A 27069-nucleotide genomic window follows, 5' to 3' on the forward strand; every position below is an offset into this window, starting at 1 on the left:
CCAAATGAAATCAAAGTCAGCCAATACCCCCAAGATATGTTCATTTTTCTTCTATAAGCTTTTGGAATTCTTTTTGTTTTTGCTATTTTCAGGCAAAAGTGTATGTTTTGGGCTTCTGTGCCCTGATCTCAAAACCAAATGACATGAAGTTTGGCGTGGTGGTGCCTGGAGTATATATGGGCACAGGACTTCATTCACATTTTTGGTATACACCACTTATAAATGATTATTTTGGTGGTTCAGCTACTTGGAGTCCCAAAATATACCTTTCGGGCTCTGCTGTCCTGATTTTAAAACCAACTGATTTTGTATGAGTGCCTTGCCCAACGGCATATACGCACAGGACTTCGCTCACATTTTTGTTGCTTAAAACGGTGAAAACGGAGGTATTGTTTTCGGTGTGTCTGTGTGTGAATGTTTCCGCATAGTTTTGCAAGGTCCCCTGCACGGATTACGATCTTTTCATTGTCTTACAAGTTGTTATAAACCAAGAGTGTTGAATAAGAGAGATGTGTCAAGTAGTGATTTTTTTCAAAAGCTCATATTATATAAACCAATCGATACATTTGCCTTCAATGTACATGTCTACGGATATGAACGCATTCCTGTAGTGTCGAAACGTGATATTGAAACATGATGATCAGATACAAAGAATATAAATCATATAATCTAGGATGTTATTTGAGTGTCACATTTTGTATAAGGGTCTTATGTCATATCTGTAATGTTCGTTTATGTCTTAAGTTCTGACTTAGAATTACTGAAAATGTCCAGCTAACGTTACTTTGTATATTCAATGTATTACGTAAATTCAGATGACACTTTTAATAGTATGTGCAATTTCTACTTTATTACAAAAATGTATCAACGCCAACATCAGCTCCAATTCATTTGTGACTTCTGGCACAAACCATGACATGTATCTGACAGCGCAAACCTTCTTTTCATACGGTTCATTAACGACACCATGACAGACATCATCACATTATTACAATAAATCTTGCACATTCCTAAATTCGTTTTCCTCCGTACATTTCTAACCTTGTTGATTTTTAGCAGTTCTACAAGAAAGGGCAAAGTTTTGTCCCTGATAAGACCCCGACGACTTTCTACATACACATGAATTAGCAAGTTCCGTCTGACTTAAGTAGAAATTGTGTTTTATTAACTTTGAAGACTATGACAGATACTGAAGATGGCTGAGTCGACAAGCTGCCATGTAATATAACTACTCCTGTTGGTGCCAATAGTGTCGACGCACTGTTTATCGTACGGACGTTATGATTGGTGTGGTTAATTAAGCCATCGAAGAGTCTGTGATGCCGGTTAGCGGCTGGCGTGGGAAGACATATCGTAATGAACACCAGACAAAGTTCATTGTTTGTGCCTCTCAGCCAGCCTTCACAAGAGCTCTCCATGAAACTTAGTGGACTGAACACGAAATGCTACAGGGACAATGGCGGCCTAAATCTGGCTATAGAGCCACGCCAGGGTTCCATTTAACAAAGTTGGACAGATTATAGCCCGTGGCAACCATACGTTGAGAAGGGCCCTCCAGAAAAGCCAAACTCAGCGTAAAGCCGCTTATCTTTCACGCTACACTGGCCGTTTTCATCAGCCAAGTCTGCTACTTTTGCGCTAGAATTGAAGCTGGTCCGATCCGGGGTGTTTTGTGTACAGTTGCAAAGCCAAATGAATTCTTTTGTGATAATCTATTTTTCCATCGCCTCATTGCTACGACCAGAGCACACTTGTAAGTCAGTCCGGTACATCGCGCGGTGGGCAGATGTTCGCTGATGGCACAATAGCAGGGTTACCTCTTCTCACCCATTCACTCCGGCACGTCATGGGGAACTTACACAGACGCTGACAGAAACGGTTTGCGGCAGACTTTTAAGTATGGAAACACAAGATATACATTTGGACACAATACATTAACAAAGTGCATTCTTCGCAAGAAGGAGCTTTACACATGTGAGTGTGAGAGCATAGCTCGTCCGCATACATTCTATACACATACAAGTTAGCCTCATGCTTCCATTCACCTGAATAGAATAGCTGAAATTGCGCCAGTTTTCAGCCCGGCAGAACTTCAGGTGGTTTACATGTCCGGTGAATGGTCTGTGTACGCCTTGTAGGAGAATACAATACCGTGGCGTGTAGGTACACTATGTATTTCACAATATACGGAAATGTCAGCTATCATAACAACTATAAAAGGACACCTAAAGAAACTAATTGTCGTTTGTAAGTTATTTCTAAATCGCTGTGCCCTTGTGTACATTACATTGCACACGATTAGATATTCTGATTAAATTCTGTGCTTTAAATACTTTCGGTCCCTACTAGTTAATCAGCTCTCAGTGTCTCTCACTCTGGCCCTTCTCTCTCTGATTGTGTATGAATCAATAGAATGCTGATACAAAAATATTACCGATATACAGGCAAGTACAGTGCCTACTGTATGAGCTATTCCGTGCGTTCATCAGTCTGCCGTAGACTTACTTGCACCGCTGTAGTTGCACAGCGAGCAGAGCGCCGGGTCTTTGTGGGAGTGGCAAACACCCCGCATCAACCCGCCGAACGCCGGGAAACCGAACCCGGGCAGCAGGGTGGGCGAGTACCCGGCAAAGGTGAGGCCACGCATGGGCGGCGGGTAGGCGAACCTGACGGAACCTAGTCCGAGCCCGACAGGGGACGTGTCGAGGTGCGGGGTGGTGGGGAGGGGGGAGAAGGCTGACTTGAGTCCAACATTAGAGGAAGCTGTGGAGGATAGGTATGGGCGATAGCTGACAAGTGTCCGCTTGGACATGTCCGTGGTGGTCGGGGTGGTGTGGTTTGCTGACGTGTTGAGTGGCGCGTTCTGTCGCGCTAACACCTGCTCTATGGCCTTAACCACGTCTCCGCCACAGCCGGTCAAAACCAACTGCAGTGTCTGTTGGCTCTGTGTGGGAAAGACCCGGGCCAGCATTTCCAGAGCAGACATTTGGACATTTGAAATGACGACGCCATTATCTGACACGTTGTCGACCATCCCGACTGCGCCTGTCTTGTCCTTTGTGTCGGATGAGTCCCTGTGGGTTTGGCTGTGCTGAGTGTCGGGCGGTGGCGAGGGGGACTCGGACGATGTGGTAGACCTCGTCTCTGTGACAGAGTGCTGGTCCTCCTGTACCTTTCCCGCCAGGTCAACTGGAGACTGCGGCCTGATCTGTCCACCGTCTCCGCCCGCACTGCGCTCTTCATACACCACCCGACCGGCCGGCAGGAAGTCCACCTTCTGGCGTTTTTCTGTATCGACACACGAAGGAAGTCAGCTTGGTTTTGACGCAATATCAGGGATCTATGGCTGCATATAACAACACTACCATACTAGCTCACCATTCATCCTCATTACGCAAAATCCAACTGTCTTTTTGTATAAATGATATCATTGAATATTTTCAACAGGCTTGTATATCAATAGACATTGGACATTTTTTAAAGTGTGAAAGAACTTCAATGCCCAAATTACACTACTCTCCAAGCAGAGGTTGATGGGGCAGATCGTCACCGTTTTATCATATGCCGTTTTTTTCTCGCTAGCCCCGTTAAATGGGCTTGCGAAAAAAAAAAGGCATATGATAAAACGGTGACGATCTGCCCCATCAACCTCTGCTTGGAGAGTAAAATTACACCACTACTTTTATAAACGAACGGATGTAAAAAAGATAAGTAAAAATAATCACAAGCGCTAAATACAAGCGGGGGGACCGTCGTCTACGTCAGTCCTAGAAAACCGGAAATCCCTCGTCTGTATGCATGGCTCGAGATGCTACATTTAAAAGCCAAAACCGTGCAAAAATCACCATTTTAGGTTGCCCCACTTCCACGGCCCAAACGTCCGAATATAGATGAATAAACATACTAGCAACTGGTACAGAGACAGGTCCATATCGATCCAATTCTATCAATTTCATTTCTAAAGAGATTCTCTCGCGCATTTCCTCCTGCAGTATCAGCAGAGTATGGTGAATAACTGAGTAACCTAAGAAATCATGAATGCTGATAAATGTAAGGCTTATAGCGCTTCAAATTTAAAGTTTACTGTTAAGAGGAATCAAGTTCCACAATCAGCGACGCCGGATCGGAGATTTTCAAATGTCGAAGAAGAAGAACTTATTTTTTTTGACGATTCCAAGGGACTGTTTCCCTAATTTGAAACCTCCTCGATCTGGAGAATGACAATGTCCGTATTATGACTTAACATTTGCATCAAAGGAGGTTTCTTCCCACTCGGCAACTGCCCTACCGCTGCACTACCCGTGTTTGTACAAAAAAACTTGCGCAACACAAAAACGGGTATTTCGAGCCTTGCACGATGATATAGCAACCAAGGTAGCATATTTCGCGAGGACGTACAAAGATCCATGTCAAATTTGTCGCTTTGGCGTAACGTCATTCTGTGACGCTACGTCTTTTGTAGGTACCGTACATGACGACATGAACTGGGTTCCCGAGACTTCGTTGAGTGAGTTGTCTTCCTAATCCTGTTTTCTTCCACAATATGTTGTTGGAAAGTGATGACAGAGGTTGTGAATAACTACACACGCATCCTACATACGTGAGATTTGCCGTCAGGTGCAGACTCAATTTTGGGCTTCTCCTAGATCTGATGCAGTAATTTGGGCTGAAGGAAAGTGGCGTTTCTTAGAACTAAGTGCACACAGGAATAATTCCAATGAAAAACGTATCTATGGAGACGTGAACAGAGCACGTGCTTTGAGAGCTTTCAGTCGACAGAGTCGCAGATGTTACCCGTCACACTGTGCTAACGTGTTTCCCTCAACCTCTAGAACCAAATCTTAAATAGAGTTTCAATGCCATTAAAGTCACGATCACGCGAACATTTACCCCATTATAACAGATTGAAAGTATCGCCAAAACAGCACAACTTTGACTGCTAGAAGACTTCACAGGAACAGAACTTCAACTCAGCGGTCATTGTAGAACTGAGCTCAGTCATGTTTATTCAAAAGTGACTATTAACTTAACTACTAGTTCGTTTGAGATCTTTCGCATGATTGGTAAAGATGTTTGAGAGTAACAATTCCCTTTTACGACACAACACAACATAGCTAGCCGACACAACACAACACAACAAAGCACAGCACATAACGATAACAACACAGTACAGCACAACACAGCACAACACAGCACAACACAGTACACCACAGTACAGCACAACACAACACAACTACGCGCCCGTTGCACAAGTTGCGAACAGGAAATAGCGCACATAACAACTCGTCTGCGATATCAAATTCTTCTCGTCGCTAGCGCGCTACGAGAGGAAAATAAACGAAACGGCTAAAAGTCCGACGGTATTTCTGAATTAATAAATGGGCTGTCGAGATGAATAGGAAAGCGCTATAAATGACATTCCTGCTTGTCGCTCTACCCTTTAGTTGAAGCGTTGAAATTGGTTCGATTTATTTGAAATCAACAAACCCGTGAAAGCTTTGAAAGTTTCACATATTTCAATCGGTCATTCTATTTCAATCAGCGGAAAGGTTTGAAATGTACGTCCAGTTCTATAGGTCACACAGGCCCCACACGTCACCGCGGCACTATCGCAGAGAGTTGTGTTTGGGACACGGGAAGGACCGTGTCTTAAGCAAAGCTGGAAACTTTTCTTTAATTCAGAATGAAAATCATCTTATTTCAGAAAGGCTAACCCGTAAACAAAACAAGTATGTAACATGTTTTAACTGAAAATATATCATGTCCTCAAATTACGCGAACTTTCCCCTTCTTTGAACCGAGGTATCCAAAAGTCAAGATACCTTCTGCGGATCCATAGAAAACGATGTCATCTTCTGCATAGAAGAGAAATTGAGATAAAATCTGAAAATTAGTAATTCTTTATTTGTGAGGAAGAGATTCCTGAAGGATGTTGAAAGAAAAGCAACCTTAGTAGATTTCAGTGGTTACGCGCGACCTGCCCTGCAAACACTGTTGGGTCTGGAAAACAGAGAGACAACCACGCCTAGTTAACCGGCGCTTATTCAAGATATCTACTATAGTATAGGACGATCCTTTTTATAGCTTCCGTTTAGCTACCATTCTTGTTTGCTGTAGATCACCAACACTTAAGTACAGCAACTTTCACTGGATAATCTACTGCTATTCTTTAAACCTTGATTAGTTGTATATCTTCATAAGTGACTACCTACACAAATAGCTGAGAGAAAGAAAAGTTCTCTCGTTTGAAAGTGTTAATGGTTTCAACGATCAACCCATTTTGCCCTCGACGGGAATAAAAACGTTTTGAAGTGTGATGTTTTGTACGTTACATGTTATGAGACCAGACATTTTGCAGGCTAGTTGGCCAGTCAGTTGTTTTCCTTGCCCTTCAGATCATGACTTTTATTGTATATTGTGCTGCTGTCATCGGCTACATCTACAGATGGGAGTCAAAAAGACACTGCGTCTGTGAAACGGTCGCTACCTGATGTCGGAGATCCCGCGTACTGCGTATGTACAGAACTAACGGCAGAACACGGTACTGACATGGGCGGCGCCGGGGCAACACGTTATCGTGCTGCCATCGTCATGTGAGAAATAACCAGACGTCAGATTTGTGATAAGATCTGCAACAATCCGGGGTGTCAACCCCGCCTTACAGCTAGACTGGCCCGAACAATACCTACAATCGCAACGCTCAAGCCAAACTGACTCGGGCCTTGGATTCAATCTGCCCACAATAGAACACTCCTGATATGAAGAGTGATCAGGACTGTACGAGTCCCCCGCGCCGACGTTATACGTTAGAGAAGAGAGGTGCGCAGGTTGACTCGGAGAGGCCCGGTAATAGTACAAATATAAATAATGAAACACCACTGGCTGTGACATGTACTAGTGTGGGCTGTATTTCTGCAGTGTGTATTTGTGCAGGTACACTTAGGATTTGTGTGTAAAACCGCTTTGACTAATGCAAGGCCGGTGACAAGTTACAAACATAGTTGTTATGGAATATGACAGTCTGGAGCACGTAAGGGTATTTTTTGTAAACAGTTTCAAAGGGGAAAATTTCGGCAATATAGAGTATGCACTTACAGTATCAGTGCCTTCGGGATGGACTAAAATGTAACAAGTAACAAAACAAAACAAAACAAACATTTGATTTGTAAGAGAATGGTAGTTATGTCAGTTGTGGCAGGGTAAACAGTCTCTTCTGGTTGATGTAAACGTTACAGTCATCCAACAAAGCCAAACTTTAACCGACGGGTAGAAATCCAGAAGGTATTGAGATTTTGGTCTCACCTGGAGGACTACTGCGGTCGGCCAGGTCCATGGGTTTTGTTGCGGGAAAGACGCCCGGGCCGGTCCCAGGGCCGATGAGCGTCATGCCGTCCGGACTACCGTACAGGAGACCCAGCTCACGGGCCTCGTTCTCTTCCTGAGCCTGCTGCCGTCTCAGCGCCACTTGCGCGGCCATGACGCGTTGGCGCTCGGCTATCAGGGTGCACTTGGCGCACATGCAGTCCCGCCAGCGGCAGTAACGTTTGTGGCCCTTCAACGCGGACACCACGCCGTGGTTACGACAGCGAGCACATTTCGGGGTCCGCGGATACTTATCCGAGCGAAACATCAAAGTTGGAGGCAGGTGTGGGCCGGACACAGGCACGGTGTGGCCCACCGACACTGGCGGTAGGTTTCCACGGGCGTCGAGTGGAGTTGGCCCGAGGCTCATCCTTGCGTCTCTCGCCTCTCCGATAAGGGGATCGAGACTCAGAAATACTGGACTGGTCAGCTATGCGAAGTCACTGTGTGTGTGTGTCTGTGACAATAGCACGGGCTTCCTCCGCAAATTGTCTGAAACACTTGAGCCTGCCGTGCGCAATACAAGTGCCCTATGTGTACGTCCGACTCTACATAGATACTGGACATACTTCGAGCAGCCAAGCCTTCAATCTAAGCGTTGCTCTTATTGGCCCATGGTGTTCGTCAGCAGACGGTGGACTACTCTAGGCGCTGATTGGTCTGCCGGCACATACCAACTGAGCAATCTCTTAAAGGCTCTCTAAAAAAATAGTCGACCATCCGGACGGGTTTGGATGCGTGTGGATTTGCATGTGTCTGTGTGTGAGGGAGAGAGAGCACATACAAAACTAAACAAATTGAAATGTTAGCCGGGAGTTAATTTCGTAGTAGGGAGAAAATGGACTATATGCAGTGGTTTTAAGTTCGCGGCTGAAACAAGGGCAAAGGACAGAACAAAAAAGTTCGGTATGGTTTTATGTTAGCGGCGAAGAAGTTATAAAGCCTGAACATTTTCCCTTTTAAAGTATAATTATAATGGTATTGTTTACAGAAAGGGGGGGGGGCGCTCATGTCGCTTGCTACAACCAAGTCGCGTGATGGCCACCATTTTACTGCAGTAAATCATCTGTTTAATGACATCATGATATCATTCTCTGTATAAGTTACCAAATCGCCGTAGATATTGCATCATGACAGTGAAACTGTAAAGCAATTGTTGATGAGCCGTTAGTAGACAGTAACAACAAACCGTCAGCGCAGCGATACACTAGGACACATGTACAGGGACTACTTTTCTCTGTTCATGGTAGCCAGTTAGGAATGTGTGTCTGAGATGCTAGCCAAAACACCCACCCGAAGTGCTGTAAGGGTTCTCAAGAGAGACGGGCGATCCACAACGCTGACATAAGATTGACAGCAAACAAATAATTCTGTCGAGACCAAGTGTGGAACTTATGCAAAATGCAGCTCTAACAAGAGTTCGGAGACCTCATATCTCCATGAACTATTCTGTTTATGCAAATGACTGAGCAAGCTGCTAGTGGGCCCAAACCTACACCACATCTTCATTACATCACAACCTATCAGCCACCAAAAATTCAAGACCACAGCACGTCCAGGTCAAAAGATACAAAAAAATTGAAGTTCTGCTGCAGTACCAAGGTCACATACCAGGGGCCCAAAATCGACCTTGAATTTCGGCTTCCCAACACCTGCCCACATACCAAATATCACTGTAATCCATCAAGAGGGATCTTGAGTTATACTGACTACAGTAGTCTGGAAACACAAACACACACACACACAAACACACACACACACACACACACACACCGACACACACACACGCACACACACACACACGGACACACGCACACACAGACAGACGCACGCACACATCTGTCTATGCATGGCACCCAGTCATGATTTGCAGGGATGATGTGAATTGTCCTCTTCCCATCCCACTGACCCAGTTACACAAATAATTCTAAATGTTAGACATGTTAGAAGAAATGTTTCATCTTTGTTGCAGCAGTTTAGAAACTGATATGAATAACGACGTCAAAAATATTTGTAACATGTTTGAACACGGTAGAACATATCTAGAACATCAGATAAATGTTAGAAATCGTTTTGAACAGTTAGTTATTTCAGATTGTTACAAAGGTTTTGAAAGTGTGAGAACAAAATGCAACTCTACTACTATTATAGTGTCATTTCTCCGTGCAGGGGTATAGTGTTCGCCGTTCCCTGCTATGTCGTGTTCAACAAATCAACGTCTTCTTCTCCTTTGTCTGGCTCCCATGAAATCCCTGCCGCGAGAAACGATCACGTCAAGATAACATCACTTTCAATGGCCAAACTTCCACTAACGATTTCAGCGAGTTGATACTAGCAGACGGCCCTGCCCATTACCGAGAGACAAGTGTTCTTGTTACCGAGCGGTGAGGGCTGGCACACCTTGCTTAGCGGCTGTGCGTGACAGGAAATTAGTTTTGGGCCTGCGGGTGAGCAAAATTTAATTATCAACAATAACATTCTTCTTGACTGACAAGAGCTTTTGCAAATCGCTCGCAAAATATCTGAGGACGTCGAGACCGGACGAGGACAAGAATTTGTGTTCAAAGGAACCGTAAACCACAGGACATGTTGAATGTTTAGGGGCAGCACTTTTGATACAATCTTTAAGGGATTGGCACCACGAATTAGAGAAGCACGAAAGTACACGCGATGTTTGATTTTCGTGCTAACTAACCAAGAAGTAAAGGGCTCTGTTGCTTTCTAAACATGAACTCCCCAGGGCGGCATTACAGCGCGCCGGCAGCGCGATTAGAAGCCGCTTGGCGTCTGTCCTTCAGAAACACTTGCCTTGGGAGGGGGACTCTTGCACAAACACACGAGATGGACAAAGTTTGTGCCTTCATTTGAAACATGCGTTTATGTAGGGAAATTGTGAGGATACTGTTGTTTCTCCTGCGCTGACGGAGACGCAGAACCACAGGAATCACAATAACCTCCAGATTGGGGCATGTCTGTCCAGAGTATGGAACACTGAACAAGACACGCAATGTTAAATCACTTAATCAGTGGCGATCCTGCAATATTCAGGTGAAAGACAAGGCAGGCGATTGTGCCGAGGTTCCAGCAGCCTAAGCTGCGCCAGCCCCACAATATCAGATAAGAATCTCAGATGGAACGTAGATCAGGCTGAGATGACATTCAGACAGGTCTAATTATCAGTCCTATTATTCTGCAACGCGCGTGAAGTAACAACTGAACATTCCGAGATTTGAATTTGAGTTCTAGCTACTCTGGTTGAATTGTTATAAAATAAAAGTCTCATATATATGTGATGCTCCCATAACATAGTCTCATAGTATCGCTGCCACCGGTGATTTGAATTTAAGAAACAGCCAATGACATCGCTGCAACGCCGGTGTACACTGGAAGGTCACTCATTTACATCGGGTATCTACATCCGGTACATTCTACTTTTATAGCGCCGTTGTCATCAAGCGATACAGTGTCCTGTAATAAGTACATTTACAAGTGGGTAGCAGAATCTAGTAACAGTGATTCCCGCCCGTCTTTAGCCTGCATACATGCTTTCCGTTTTCTTTGTTGGCTTGATCCATGGGTCTATGGCTGTAAGACCGCCGCAGGCTCCGCTTGACAGCAGCTTTGTGTGAACTGACACAACACAGGGACACCAAGCCAACACTTTACGGCACTAGATAAAATGTCAAGTTTCAACTCATTCGATAGATATTTCAGGTAATCCCACAATCCTGTAGGAATGGCAGAAATCCCAACTGGGGGGGGGGGGGGCTGGGGAATGCTTGAACTCACACTTGGGGGAGGGAGGGAGGGAGGGAGGGAGGGAGGGAGGGAGGGAGGGAGGGAGGGAGGGAGGGAGGGAGGGAGGGAGGGAGGGAGGGAGGGAGGGAGGGAGGGAGGGAGGGAGGGAGGGAGGGAGGGAGGGAGGGAGGGAGGGAGGGAGGGAGGGAGGGAGGGAGGGAGGGAGGGAGGGAGGGAGGGAGGGAGGGAGGGAGGGAGGGAGGGAGGGAGGGAGGGAGGGAGGGAGGGAGGATTTTCTGTATCTTTTGATCTAAAGATGGTACGGTGACCAAATTGGAGTGGGAGATGTCGCTCTTCTGCACGGGATATAAGGTGATATAGGTCTGAGCCCCTTAGCAGCATGTTTTTGAACTACAGGGGCGGGGGTTTACGGATCATCATTTTTTTCGTTATGTAGGTAACTTCAGTGATAATTAACATAATGAGATGGCAATCGTGCAAATCAGGAACTAATTTCTAAACTAAAGAGGAAAATTTATGAATCCAATATGTTCCATGATAGGACTTTTTAAACGTGTGGCATGTAAGAAAGTAAGGAACATCCACAAATGTAAATTAAATAAATGTCATACCAAAGGTGAACATCGTTAAACATAAACATGCAAAACAGTACTTCATTCTCATAATTGAGTAGGAAGTGTTAGAATAGCCTTCTTTGTTGAGAGAAGACTTTCATACTTTGGACAGTTTTTGTTACTTAGGTGGAAAAGATGCAACTAATGCAAATGAGGACCTCATCGGTCATTGGCATAATCAACGAGAAACACTTATGATAGGTCAGTTCTAAAGGTTGACATTATTTGGCGATTGTATGAGGTCGTGGAACTCTAATCATGTGGGTACAATGAGACCAGAGAAAAACACATGATACAAGCCCAACCAGTGATCCCAAGGAGGCGATTTCACAGGGCGTCCCCGGCTGTCGATGCAGGAAACACTACCGGTCTGGACGCCAGGGGGCGCTCTTGCCCTGCACGCAATTAGCTGCAGGATGAGCATGAGTCCGTAGGGCAGAAACCTCCATGAAGTAGTTAGGCGTTTGCGGTGTGGGTAATGTGTTTGATACCCTCTCGATACCACGAAGATCAACTTCTTTTAAACCTGTTTCAAACTTATGACCAGGTACCAGTTTATTACAACACTAGAAAGTAACAAGTAGATTGCCTCAATCACAAGTACGAAAGTGGAAATTAGCTGATTTTGCAGCCGCCACGCCACGTACGAATTCGAACACCTTTCGAACCAATTTCATTTTCAACGGACAGCGGAATCGTTCCGCGGCCCTTAGCAACGCTTGTCGCGCGACAGTTGGATGAAATTTCATCCAACTTTCACAGCTTCGTTAAACCTGATTGGCGGCCTTTTACCAAGATTGCGTGATATGAACTAATAGGGAGTACCCTGTGCTCTCGATACGAGCCATTTTTGTGGGTTTTAACAACGATTTTAGCTAATTCCAGATTCGGAGAATGGCGGTGCCGTAAAGCCTAGAGTTAAATTTTTGACAATTTTCAGATTGGGGGCATTTGCATTTCGCCCTCGATTCAGTATTAAATTAATTGTGAGTCAGAACCGTAGAGTCTTCGAATATAACTGATGTAAAAATCTTGTTGGTTTGAAATCTGGGAAGGTCTGTATGTCCATGTGTACCGGGGTCACCTTCCCGGCTGTTTTTCGCCCGAAGGTTGCAAGGCGTTGGTGTTGTTTATTCCAGTGCAGTCGACTTTTAAACACAAGTTACGGCGCTGATATACTTTCCCAGTATTGTCAAAGAATGACTACAGTAACAAACTACGTGGAGACGGACTGAATCAGTAAAGGATATCTTAGTCGTTTGGTTTCTAGTACGTAAATTCAGCGGTGCAGGTCCGTCGTGCGCTTTGTGGAACGGGCGTTGACGTTAGGCATTGCGCGTTCTTTTTTGGAATTAAAACGATGCTTCTGATGAGGTGACCTCGCGCGACTTAGAAGGAAGACTATAACGGCCTCGAAATTGATAACATGTTATATACCACCAGAAAGAAGAGACTTTGGTCTATTCTATACGCAAGATTTCATTTTGTTGTGATATCGGCGAGAAGGTAAAAACACGGGGCGAATTTACACTAAAATCAACTGATTTCAGGTCATACCATCAAATATGTAACGTTACAGGTTGAAAATCGGATTGAAAATCTGTAGGAGTAAACTGGGAAGCTTAGAATTTTAGACCATTTTTTTTCCCGCTTTAATAGTATAGAAATTAGGCAGACAACAGCTGTCTAATGGTCTGTGCCTCACTACTGCCTTTCATGATGGGAGTGTCCGTCTATAATTCTGAAAAGGGCGCCCTCCCCCGACCGAAACCTCTGCTTGGAGAATAGAGTTGGCATAGCTGCCCGTAAGCACGGTAAGGTACCATCCTTACAGCATGATACGCCTGTTCCGCCCGCTTAGCTTGATACGCAAGCCCGTCACGCCCGCATACGTGCCCGAAGCCCTCCCACTGCGAGATTACTTGACAGCAACGTCTTAATTAACTATTTTGTTTGCCCCTGTGTTGTTCTGGTGGGTTGATGCCAACGCACCACAATAAGGATAGTAATCTGTCCACTCCGCGATGGTATCAGCCTACCGCGTGTACCATAAACACCGCCCTGTGTCCGCTCCTGCCTTTTCCATGGGGCTTCTGTTTCAATGTAGGACAGAACACAAAAGCCGTGCGCTCAAGTGTTGCTCCCAAAACATAAAGCCAGTGTCTGGTGGTGTTTTGGCGGCAAATGTGTTTGTGTGTACAAGGCTATGTCCATTTAGAGGGCTCAATCAGGGGGACACCCGATGAGCCAAAGGGCGGGTTAGGGGCGGGAAAACAATTACCACTCTTAGATGACAGACAAGGGAAAGAGTTACACCTCCGCTCCAGCCTAGAGCCGGACTGTCACAATGGCACAGAACTTGGAGGTATGTGTGGTGTGAAAGGTGACCCGTGGAGGGTCAGACCGGTCCCAGAGGTAATGTTTACAGAACCTGTATCAAATATATTTCCCAAACAAGCTGGACGAAACGGGTCACAGCTCCCAGTAGAACCCTTCCATTGCTGTAACCCCACCTCGAGTTAGTTTTCCACTAAGCGCCCAGCTGCTGCCAGAATACTAAGTTAGAGCTTTGACATTCTATCCGGCGCCATACTTCTAACGCAATGTTCTGCTGGGAAGGTGATATTTGTCCTCGGCAACGCGCTCTCTCTGTTTCTTTGTCTCCGTATTTTATAAACGGTGTGCATTTTTAAAATCTCACCAACATACTACTCTCCAAGCAGAGGAGTGGGTCCGGCTGGTTTTTGACGTGTTTTAGGTGCTTTTGTCGGGCTTTCTAGCTTTGTGATGTTTTCTTTTCGTCTCTGGCCTGTGCACGTAGGCAGGTAGGCAGGCAGGCTTTTTGTCTCTATAACCCCCCCCCCCCCCTATATAAATGTGTGGGTTATAGAGGGAAAAAAAGTAGAAAGCGCGACAAAAACGCCTAAAACACATCAAAAACCAGCCGGACCCACTCCTCTGCTTGGAGAGTAGTAAGAAACTTTTTTTTCATATTCCTAAGACTAAACAGACGAAAAAAACCAAAGCAACAGTCACTTACCGACTACACTTGGAAGACCAGAACCGCCGCCAATTTCAACGGCTTACATTTTGTTTTCTCCATATCTAACAGGACAGCACATTTTTGAAATGATATGGCAATGATAACATTCAGTACACTGATAAATCATGCCTAGCCCAACCAACCAACCAACCAACCAATCAACGATTGCCGATGAAAACATGACTTCACAAGATAAACTAAACAAAATATAACAAAACTAGATTAGATGACTTTGTCAGCAAATGGCAGACATACATTTATTGATTGGCGTCTGAAATACCTTATTAGTTTACATCAGATGCGAGCACTACGAAGTTGAACCGACAGTTATCCTTTGTTATATCAAAAGCAAACACTGCAATTGAAATTTAAGATACGGTATTTCAACGTTCTGTTAAAGGTATATAAATGTGATCTATGACCTCGTTCCACGACCTCATACCTTGGCCAAATAATGTTAACCTTTTCGAGTGATATGTTATGAATGTTTCTCATTGATTATGCAAATAATGTCCTCATTGTCAGAAATTCTATCAATTAAATCATGTAAATGAGACCCTGATTTACATAATTTATGTCTTATAAAAAGTGTAATAAATAATATGTTCACGTTAACTTTGCTTCCAAAGCCTGCAAGAATGAACTTCCCATTGTTTACCTCATGGAATACTAGTATTCTCTCATCAATTATTAATGCGGGTAGGGGGTATAAAGTTTGCACTTCAAGTGAAGAATACTCAATTTACTGTCCAAGTCGTCTCGGGTTAAACCCGGGTCATCCTACAGGCGCAACGATATCGGATGGCCGTAAATGACAGAGACAGAATACCACAAATATTGACAGGCTGTATGTTTAACGGTACATAGACAGACACTGAACGAGTGTAGTGGGAGGGAGTATTTTCATTTCTCAGTGTGGCTACATATCCTGGGAATGTTAGGCCCACGGCCTAGAACATTTGCCGCAGAAAGGCAGATTTTATCTGTTTTGCCATCTTAGCTTCTCCTGGCATGGCTGGTCCTTCGGGAGTGGCAGCTCGCCCCCCTCCCCCCACATCACATCAAACACCACCCGAGGCCCCCGGCCCACACGGGGACTTGTCAGTGTGTTGAGCTGGGTACTCACATGTCAGCATGGACCTTTGGCACATATGTGTTGTATAAACGTACCAAGTTAGAGTAGCATTTTCAAGTATGTTTGGTGCTACAGCTGCAGTTCACATGACCACGTTAGATCACCCAGGAATGCCGGGCGCGCGATTTGTGGGGAGGATCCAGGGCTAAGCAGACTTGCAAATAAAGTTGCTTCCCATTTCTATACCTGCGCCTAATATCCTCACGTTTACGAAGTTGAGGGTGAGATTCAATTCTGATCAGACATTGCAGACGATCAATTGCGTCCTACGAATAGACTTTGAATAGAGAGAATTAATTATTTGTATGTTATTGGGGGGGGGGGGATTTCAGACGGAAAGTTGATGAATGACAAATACCGTCAGTGTTTCAGCGATTTCTGTCCCAACAACAGTCAGCAGACACAACGGAATACAGATATCTGTAGGGTTCTGCATACTGGTTGCAGCATGTGTGATAATCCCGCAGTAGCAGGGTTTATGGAGATTGACAGCACTATGGCTAATAATGAAAATCATTCATCCAACAGAGAGCTCTAATGAGAAAACTTCAGAATTGGAAGTTTAATGCAAGTTCTTGCCCGTAGGCTAATTGTAAATACATTTAACATGAAAAGACAGTGAACAATGTAGTATTCTACAACTCTAGTTTGAATACGTTGGTTGTAAAGGTTGACACAATTTACCGAAGGACGTCGCGGAATCTAGTCTTATCAAGTCATGAAACGAGTCTCCAACTGTTGGCTCAATGCATCCAGGAAAATTCATAGTGCGTTTTACACCTATTATTGCTGGTGTTTTGTTTTTGTTGTCATTTGCGATTCTACAAGTTTTCCGTGGTTGAACCATGTACGTACCTGGTGGACCATGGCTAAATGTATAATGAACGTATTCAATATTACCTGGGTGCATCTTGGGTATTCCTGGTTCTCCACGGCTGTCCCATGTTGTCGGTGGTCCTGTTGTGTTCTGTACGGCCGTTGTCCATGTCTACAATTTTGAATGTTATCAAGCGTTTCCACGGTTATGCAGCAATGAATCTGCTCATTTTGCATGTTGGACAAGGATTATGTTCATTTCATCGTAAATTGTACTTCATCTGGTAACGATAGAAACATTTTTCGGTGATACGTTGATGAAGGTTAGACATCCAGGTAATAAGATACGCCACACAGTGGATACTGTCTGAAACGTCTGACTGTTTCAAAATCTTATCCAGTTGCTTGAGTAATTTTTTTTTGCGTATTTTTCGGTGATATTCATAAATTTCCCTGCTTTAGATATGAAATATTTAGAAAAATGTACATTTTTCGTGAGTTTTGATTAAGCTAAACCCGAATCCTCCTTTCCATCATTACAAAGAAGTGAGAAGAAACCGAATCTAGATGACTGTTTTCACAGTTATGTGGCCGTGTTCGTGGCAAATGATGGTTCCTGGTTCTTCACAGTTTCAGCACTTTTTTGAATCAGTCACAGGATGTCACCCATGACCCATTGGCCAGATGAAGAATTCGTTGATTTTTAAAAGTTGATTTTTGAAGTTAAATTTTTGTCAGTTGGCCAGATTATCGATGTTTGCGTGACCAGGTTAACCGTTGATACTTGTGGCAAACCGTTGGTAATATTTGAATAACAGCAAAGCTCTGCAACATGAATTTAAATATGCAGGGAAAACAAAAGTAAAGTTTGAATATGGATGAAAAGTCGTTTAAGTTTGGGGTGATCTGGAAAATGAGGGCACACTTGGGGAAATGAAATTTATCTGATAAGAAAGACAGAGGTTCGCCGAATGGCGATTTCGTGATGTCTTACATGGAAGCTCCGCCCAGAATATACAGTTTATTGTACCGGGTGATGTGCGCAGAAATTCCCGTAGCTTTTCGACAAGCACATTAAGCAGTGGACCACGGCTTAACGTCCCGGCCCAAGGACTCCCAGTAGCGTTCAAATTCGTTTGGGCGACAACGGCAGGGATTCCAACTCTCGTCAAACTTGAGGTGGAAAGGCTCAGACAAGACCGGAATTGTATTCCTTATACGCCAAAAATGATTACTCAAGCAACTGGATAAGATTTTGAAACAGTCAGACGTTTCAGACAGTATCCACTGTCTTTCGTCAGTGACTAACGATAGGACTGAGAACACCAGGTTTTATACCAAAACTCTGAATAGATATGTTAATGAGGTAAAGACAATTTAGGATGTCTTGAAGTAGTCTTTAAAAAGAAGATTAATTCAAGACAAAGTTTATGCCAATAGTTCAATTAGCTACTGTATTCCTTATACTTCAAGTTATACAGATGATACATCTTACAGTGATACAATGTGGGACCACTGGTAGGCATACTGGACATTCCAGTATGGAGGCATTTTCTACTAGTCGTTTTAGTATTGCGAGAGGAAAAGGTTCAATTCATGCCACCTAAAAGGTGATAAATGACTAGAAAATATACAGGTTTGGTTAACTGTACTTTTGTAACTGCTAAGTCTTGTACACGGTCATCATGGACAGATGGAAGTAATGATCGCCGCCTGAGTCACATATATGTACGTCGTGCTGCCCGTTTATGACATTCTAATGTCAGTCGTTAACGAGTCGTACAAAACCCAGCCTTATGACGAAAGGCTTTATAGATCCTTCCCGACTACTGATTCTGCCGTAGCCTCGCTGCCCGAATGTCATGAGAGAAAATCTGAAGACGTATGTGACAGCTTAACCAAATGTAGAAGATACTGAGTTGTTCCTCCGTGTTCTACCAGCTAATTGCGTCGGCTAATGGCCTCATGTGTTTTCCTCTTCTCTGCAATCATGTGCCATTTTCCTCACATTAATCAAGCCCAAAGTTTCTGCATAATGAGATACATTTCACATGAACCGCGCTGCCAGCGTCACCGAGACCTGTTGCAGACCTCTGTGTCAACATATGGTGAGGTGTAGAATTCTTTACGATCTGTCATTGAGAGATGCTTTCGGTTTTGTGCCACATTCCTGCCAACCTTCTTCTCATCCGCCTGTGTTCTTCAAATGATACTGTGTGGATACTTGTGGTGGCTGGCGGGCTGGCGTGTGTGCTGGAACACAGACACAGCGCACTGGGCAAACGGACCGGTTTGGGGGAGGGTGATATGTTTGGTGACAGAGATACCCGGAATGCCAGCAGCGTTAGTCTATCAACAGAGAGATGGTTTTCTTCCCGACCTGACGGGTGGACAGGGACGTACAACAATGTTTGTTATATCGGAACGGATGTCATCAAATTAAAGTGATATTATGGGCCAACCAGAAATATGAACACATCCTTCAGCTCACAGCGGCTGCCATTCACTCTTGACCCTCGAGGCGACTGTAGCGTTGACATGTGGAAATCAGTCAGTTCGTAAACCTCTTCTTACACGATTAAGAAGTAGTACAGAGAGAGCTTTCCGTAACTATCTGTGGGGGGGGGGCGCAATATCGTATCTACTATTAGGCCACATCGGCCGTGGTGCTGCAAGGTGCGCTAAGAAGGCCTCGTGTTTATATTTACTCTTCTTTGTTGAATTTGTACGCTACTAATGTCTTGTGCAAATAGCTTTAGCGGTCCAATCAATTATGTATCATTTCAATCACGTCATGCGTCAGGCCTGCTGTTGACAAGAAGTCTTTCTCATTCTAATTCTCCCACTCTCAGGTCTGTTGACTTCCGAATCCTTAAGACAACCGTCGCTGGAAATTTGCCCGATGTTAGACGATAAGATGTGCTGACGGAGAAACAGTGGAAGAATTCTAGCCGGGAATAACAAACTGGTCCGCAATAGTCAGCACAGGTGACGGGAGAGGAATGCTGTTGCTAAGACAAGTGCGACTGTTTGTGGACCAGCCACACAAACGTGCTATTGATACATGTGAGTCTATGTAGTACTTCTGTCACTCCCCACGACAGCACTTGCCATAGACACACATTTGTAGATGAGAGAGAGTTTGGTTTGTAGCAGCTACCTATTACTGTGGAGTGTACCTAGCCACGGGGAATGTGAACTTAAGGAATTAGGAACAAAAGTGTGAAAATATTTGTCAACTATAGTTGAAAGAAGAAACTTCCTGGCTGACTCGCTGTCCAAACTGTATACCTCCCCGGTGTCTTTGTGTGGAAGGAGGGGACAGAATAGGGGGTCTGACTTGGCGTGACTGGACAAAGTGGATATTTGGTTGGAAATAATGATGTAACAAAATGTTTCTCACACTCAAATTCAGCTTCAAGAAGGCGTACCGAATAAACCCAGCTGGTTCACTGACGCCGCCGCGTACGTGCCACGTGCAGAGACAAGTCTGAGATTGACGTCCAACCTGTATTTGAGATGGTGTCCACAAATATGTACTTTTCCAACCTTCAGTATCTGCACATGAATGTAATTCTGTCCTTTTCTGGTGTTGAGACCCATATGATGACCCAAAACGGAATATTCTCCAACCCCTCATACATAAACGTGGAGATACTTAACAACATAGACACCTCATAATCTTCATTGCCATAGCAAAGGATCTCAAAACTTACCAAATCTATTTTTGAGTGATTTCGCCGAATACTAATTAAAGGGAACACGAGAAAGTCTGTTGACTTGTTAGACTACAAGTCTGAACAAATTTCAGTTGAAAAGATCTTTATAACATGATCTATGCCAAATGCCAGCTTTATGGCGTTTTACCTTTCCGTGGTTAAGTACCGACGGGTAAGATGTTCACATCAGGAGCGCCTGGAATAGATTTTGATTTCTTTACACAGCTTCGTTACATGGGGCTAATATTCATGTAATCTGTTTAGCTTCATTTGCAAGAAGTAATGTATTGCCCAATCCTTCTTGAGGGACACTGACGAATTGTACCATTGCATAAATTGTCATGTTCCAAGAGCCAAACCGCCAGCCAACCCGCCACTTGAAAACAAAATGTCCGAATCGCCATTTTGCGCTCACCCCACAGCAACAGATAAGACAATAGCATCGGTCATCCCAAAAGATCGCAACATTTCTAATGCAAATGTTGACACCGCTGTAACAAAAGTCACCAGCAGGACGGCTGACGTTGAAACAGAAGGTAACAAGTCCCTGTCAGCCTCTCCCGCGAAGTTGGATGAATTACAAAGGGCTCTGATAGAATTTGAATCAAGCTTGGCAAACACAAAGATCAATGCAAATAAGTTTGAAGCACACGTGTCAAGTCAACTGGATACTATTATGAAGAAGCTTGATGCTGTCAACCCTGTCCCAAAGAAGGACGAAGCAGAGCTGCGAAATCTCCGTGAAGAAAACGCAAGGCTTCGTAAAAGAGTGCACACCCTAGAAGAGACCATTGCTTCGCTACAAAGCACCTCCGTAACTATGCAAAAGGACATGCGCGATATTAGACAGTCACATGACGTGCTAAAAGTGAAAGTGTCCAATGTTAGAGAAGAAATCAGGAACGAAAGAAGCGACTCACGGCCCCCGACGGTTCAACGGGAAGGGAAGGCGAGTAATGCCAAACCGACGGAAACCCTCCCCGATTACACACTACCGACAGCTAACCGTTTTGACGTTCTAACGCAGGAACCCACTTCGGATGAAACTGTCAAAGAGACCGAAGTAAGTGGTTCGAATCAGAAACAAAAGCGAGTAGTGCTTATAGGTGACTCTAACGCACACAAGCTCAAACCCAATCTGCTGTGCCCTACCGCCGACATCCCCATGCCATACTGGTCCCCGAACCTTTTCACTGCACCAACAGTCATGGAAAACATCTCCAAAGAAGACACCACACCAAACACGGTGATTCTACACATGGGCACTAACGACATTATGGGAAAGTCGAAGGAGACCGTCATCTCCGAGGTTGAAGTAGTAGTAAGCACGACAAGGTCACTATTCCCAGAAGCTGAGATCGTGATCTCTGCAGTGCCGCCGAGAAGAGACTCTGACTACCGACCCAACCTGAACAAGGACATCACAGCTATAAACCATCATGTCGAAGATATGTGCAAGTCTAACGAGTCACTGATTTATGTCAACCATTCACAGATGTGGACTGATGGTGACTACAATCCAAACGTGTTTGAAAAAGACGGATACCATCTCAATAATGATGGCGTTAGAATCCTGGCATTCAACCTGAAAAGACAGGCAACAAGCGCCTTGGGGCTTACGCCGGCCAAAAACAACACTAAATCCCCACGCAACAATGGGCGCAGTAATGCGAACAAAGACAACCTTGGCGTCAAGAGCAACTACACTCCATACAACAAAGGGAGACAATCGCCTAGGAACAATCACACCAGGCGCGGTAGCCACGACGGTCCTGTCAAGTCAGATGTTAGGCGCGAAACCTACAACGGACCTGTCAAGCCAAATCAGTACCGACAATCTAGGCACGGTGGAGGAGGTAGACGATCTCCCTCCCCATACTTGAACGGTAGTGTGCACTACACCCAGCCCAAATCATACTTGAACGGTAGTGTGCACTACACCCAGCCCAAATCTTACCCGGGAGTACCTCCAAACCGACCTGGACCGATACGAGATCCACAACGGAAGGAGTCTATACCAGGCACCAACCATCAGGCACCACGTGCACGTCAGGAGTACTTCCCCCCACCTGCCATCCCGACCGGCCCCGTCCAGATGAATCGCCCTACGCCGACCCCACCTGACCGATGGCTGCAGGAATGGCCTTCCCCCGCAGAGGCATACGGCGGGAATCCAGCGTTCTTCAGGAGGCCTCCCTTCTGGTTTGCACCACCTCCATTCCCCTACTACGGCCCTGAAGGAAGCTGGTACGGACATACAGACGGCTCAATGTTTGGACTCAATGAACGACCCCGCGGCTCCGGATAATCATGTGTTTTCCACATCGGACCCGTAGCACAAAGACAGTTATTAGACATAGAAACTTTGGCACTTCCATCGGCTTTTGGAATGTCCATGGACTTGGTAGTAAACTAGAGGATAGAGATTTCACTAGTCATCTAGAAGGGTTTGACTTCTTCTCTCTATTGGAAACTTGGCATAAAGGTGAGGTATCCTTTCCTGGCTATTTACATTTTAGTACCGCTAGAATTAGATCAAAAAGGGCCAGGCGTAATTCTGGCGGCATTTTATTTATGTTCAAAAAACAATACAAACACTTTGTTACCAAGCTTGAAAGCAAATGTGAGGATATACTGTGGGTAAAATTAGATAAAACACTGTTTGATTATGATAGAGATATTTACCTAGCTTCAGTATATATCAGTCCACAGGGGTCTACTATTCACACCAACAGAACCTATGATATTTTCGACGTGCTAGAAAATGAAATTTCACATTTTAGTAGTCTCGGAGAAATATTGGTTGGTGGCGATTTAAACGCAAGAGTAGGTTCCCTGAATGACTATATAGTTGATGACTCTCCGTTAGATTCACAAATTCTACCTAAAGATTATAACTTTGATCACCCCCTGCCCAGAGCTAGTATGGATGATGGTCAAAGTACTACATTTGGAAAAAATCTAATCGACCTCTGTATAAACAGCAAAATTAGAATTCTAAACGGCAGAACACCCGGTGACCTTCTTGGAAAACCAACTTGCTACCAACCTAAAGGTTGTAGTGTTGTAGATTATGTGTTGGGTAGTGAAGCAATTTTCCTACGTAAAGCGACCTTCCTTCATGTCCATGCGTTATCGCCGTTTTCCGACCATTGTAAGCTTTCCTTATTGTTAGAGAGCAGCCCTAAATCGTCTGAACAAACAGAATGTGAATTGCCAAAACGCCCGTTTTGTAAATTTGTCTGGAATGCAGACTCTAAGGAAAAGTTTATCAAAATGATCAATTCAACATTATTCTCCTCAAGTATTAACCGATTCTTACATAAAAAATATGAACTGAATCCAGAATCTTTAGACACCGCGCTACAAGACTTTATAACGCCGCTGCAAGAGGTGGGACGAAAGTCTTTGTCCTTGCGTGTAACAAAAAAACGAAAACAGCGGTGTAATAAACAAAAAAGCAGAAAAAGATGGTTCGACCAAACATGCGCTTCGGCCAGACAAGAACTGAAAAACCTAGGTAGACTTCTCTCCAAAGACCCACGTAACCCATTTCTCAGAGGGTCCTATTTTAATAAGAAAAAGCAATACACAAGACTCATACGCAAAACCAAAAAAGATTTCAAAAATAATATCCTAAATCAACTTAACTCTTACTCTGATAAAAATAATTCGTCATTTTGGTCACTCTTGAAAGACTTCAAGTCCAATAGCAATAGTAAGTCAAATACTCAAGATGTAATTACCGAAGAAAAACTCCATTCGCACTTTAAAAATCTTTATGGTAAAGAATCCACCTCCAACGTTTCAATATCATCAGACAGTTTTGAAACTCAAATAAAAAGCAAATTATTGAAGTTAGAGAATGACCTAAAAGACAACCCCCTAGACAGTCCGATTCTGAGTAACGAGATCAGTAAAGCAATTTCAGACCTTAAAAATGGAAAGGCCTCAGGTAATGATCTAATCCTCAATGAAATGTTAAAAAGCTCCCCGCACACTCTTATAGAACCCCTGACCAAACTATTTAACCTTTTTCTTTCCTCTGGTTATTTCCCCCAGAATTGGTGTACTAGCCACATTGTGGCCCTACACAAGGGCGGGGCAAAAGATGACCCCAGTAACTACAGAGGCATTTCGGTCACCAGCTGCCTAGCCAAACTATTCACATCAGTTTTGAATACACGTTTAACCACTTTTTTAGATGAGAATAAACTCATCTCTCCCAACCAGGCCGGCTTTAGAAAATACTTCGGCACAAATGACAATCTCTTTGTCTTAGACTCGCTAATTACCAAATATTTCCATAACAACAAACGCCTTTATTCATGTTTTATAGATTTTAGAAAAGCATTTGACACAGTTTGGAGGGAAGGGCTCCGTTTCAAATTGCTAAATTCAGGAATAGGAGGGAATTTCTATAAGTTAATCAAATGTTTATATAGTAAACCTGAAACTTGTGTAAAAACAAAATCTGGTCTAACACCACCATTTGTGACCGACAAGGGTGTCCGTCAGGGTTGCAACATGAGCCCCACCCTTTTTAATTTATTTATTAATGACTTAGTTAAAGAGTTAGATAACTCAGAGTGTATGCCACCAACTTTATATAATCTTTATGTTTCATGTTTATTGTATGCAGATGATGTTGTTATATTTTCAGAATCAGACAAAGGTCTGCAATCTGCAATTAACAGACTAAGTGCCTTTTGTAGCAAATGGAAGCTCCAAGTAAACATGAAGAAAACAAAAGTAATCATATTTAACAAGGCAGGTCGTTCTTTTCCAAAGCAAAAGTTCTACTTTGAAAATAACACAATAGACAATGTCCCCTCCTATTGCTATTTAGGCCTAACCCTCACATCATCAGGTAGCTTCACCCTAGCCAAAAAGCAGCTGTCACTTAAGGCACGTAAAACCATTTATAGCTTTAAATCTATCATTCGTTCATCAGTCTTACCACGCGGCCTTCTAAAGATATTTGATACCTGCATAAAACCGATCCTTCTGTACGGATGCCAAATCTGGGGGACAGAACAACTACATGATGCGTCGCCTATTGAAAACGTACACAACCAATTCTGCAAAAATGTTCTTGGTGTTTTTAGAAATAGTAGCAATGTAGCATGTAGAGCAGATTTAGGTAGATTCCCATTAGATATAGATATATGTATATATATAGTTAAATTCTGGTTACGTCTGGTTCAAATCGATAGATCGACACACCCCCTCCAAGCGGACGCACTCCATCTACAGCAAAGTCTTCCGACGAATACCCGTAGACGAACATTGTTACAACGTGTTAAAGAAATATTAGATTACAATGGATATTCCTATTTGTGGCACTCCGGTAATACACATTGTAAACCTGAACATGTCGGAAAAGTGCTGAGAAGGAGACTAACAGATATATATATACAATCATTTTTTCATACCTTGGTAAACGACAGCGGTAAGTTAAGATTCTATGCAAAATGTAAAACCATGTACAATTTAGAGAATTATCTTGATCTTGCAGATTTTGATTTGCGCTCAGCCATTAGTAAAATTAGAGTTAGTGCTCATCCTCTTGAAATAGAGAGAGGCCGGTATAGAAAATTACCTATATACGAACGACTTTGTAAGTATTGTAATACAAATGCCGTGGAAGACGAAATACACTTTATTTCAAACTGTTCATTTCATGATAATGCACGAAATGAGTTGTCTACTCATACCACTAAAATCTATCCGAATTTCCCTAAGCTTACAGACAAAGAAAAGACTATTCTTCTTTTAACTACCAAAAACCCACAAATTATAGAAAAGGTGGGACATTACGTCTTCCATTGCTTACAAAAGAGAAGTCAAACCCTTCACTAGTTATAGACAATTACATTTGTAAAATTTAGATAAGCAGCTTTTATACTTATTTTGTACACTGTTCTTTTATGTATGTTATTTGCATTTAGCCTTCTGGCATGAATTTGCAATAAACTTATTATTATTGAGCAAAGAGTTCAAAGAACCTCAGTTGCAAGTTGAATTGAATATGTAATTTTAAAGTTGTTCGGGAGCAGAGGTGGCTGAGCGCGGTTTGACGTGAAGTACACTTGGTAATGTCCTTATGTGGACATCTTCATTTTGTCCCTTTCATTTCTGGCAAAAATCAACGTGGCACATGCCATTCATCCTACAGGGCCTATGACCATACAGTATATTTGGTATCACGAAAGAAGGTCGACTTTTCATTGTGATTGCTATATTTCTGAAGGTCTTCCCATGGCTAAAATGAAAATGTGTCGAAAGTATCGACCGGTAGTGGCCTGACGAGTCCCCTCCTACATTCACCAACTCTGGTGCAATCTGCGGTCCATAGCAAACATTAGTCTGAAAAGACGCCCAGCGCCCCCTGATACACAACTGTACGGTACATTTATGAAAAATAATGCGTGGCAGGACAGCGTGTATAAATATCCTATGACCGCCATTGTTCCAGTGTGCAACCGACACCGCCGGGAAAAGTCGTGCGCAACGGTACATGATGGCGGGGTGGGCGGCGGAACGTCTTCCTGCCAGTTACCACAAATTCGGTCCGTAAATAGTGGACTACATTTCATTTCCACAAAAACAAGCTACTAA

The 27069-nt window shown here is 43.7% G+C and overlaps 1 protein-coding gene across 1 annotated transcript; it reads right to left on the reverse strand.

The window, feature by feature from the left end:
• Nucleotides 1-831: 831 nt before the first annotated feature.
• LOC136444610 (doublesex- and mab-3-related transcription factor A2-like) lies at nt 832-7957 on the reverse strand. Its single transcript, XM_066442242.1, has 2 exons — nt 7303-7957; nt 832-3288 (listed from the first exon to the last, which is right to left on the reverse strand). The coding sequence occupies exons 1-2, from the start codon at nt 7730-7732 to the stop codon at nt 2486-2488; spliced, it is 1233 nt and encodes a 410-aa protein (XP_066298339.1). The 5' UTR covers nt 7733-7957; the 3' UTR covers nt 832-2485.
• Between the last annotated feature and the right edge of the window lie 19112 nt (nt 7958-27069).

The sequence above is a fragment of the Branchiostoma lanceolatum genome, chromosome 11 (assembly GCF_035083965.1).
Source record: "Branchiostoma lanceolatum isolate klBraLanc5 chromosome 11, klBraLanc5.hap2, whole genome shotgun sequence".
Taxonomy (NCBI): Eukaryota; Metazoa; Chordata; class Leptocardii; order Amphioxiformes; family Branchiostomatidae; genus Branchiostoma; species Branchiostoma lanceolatum.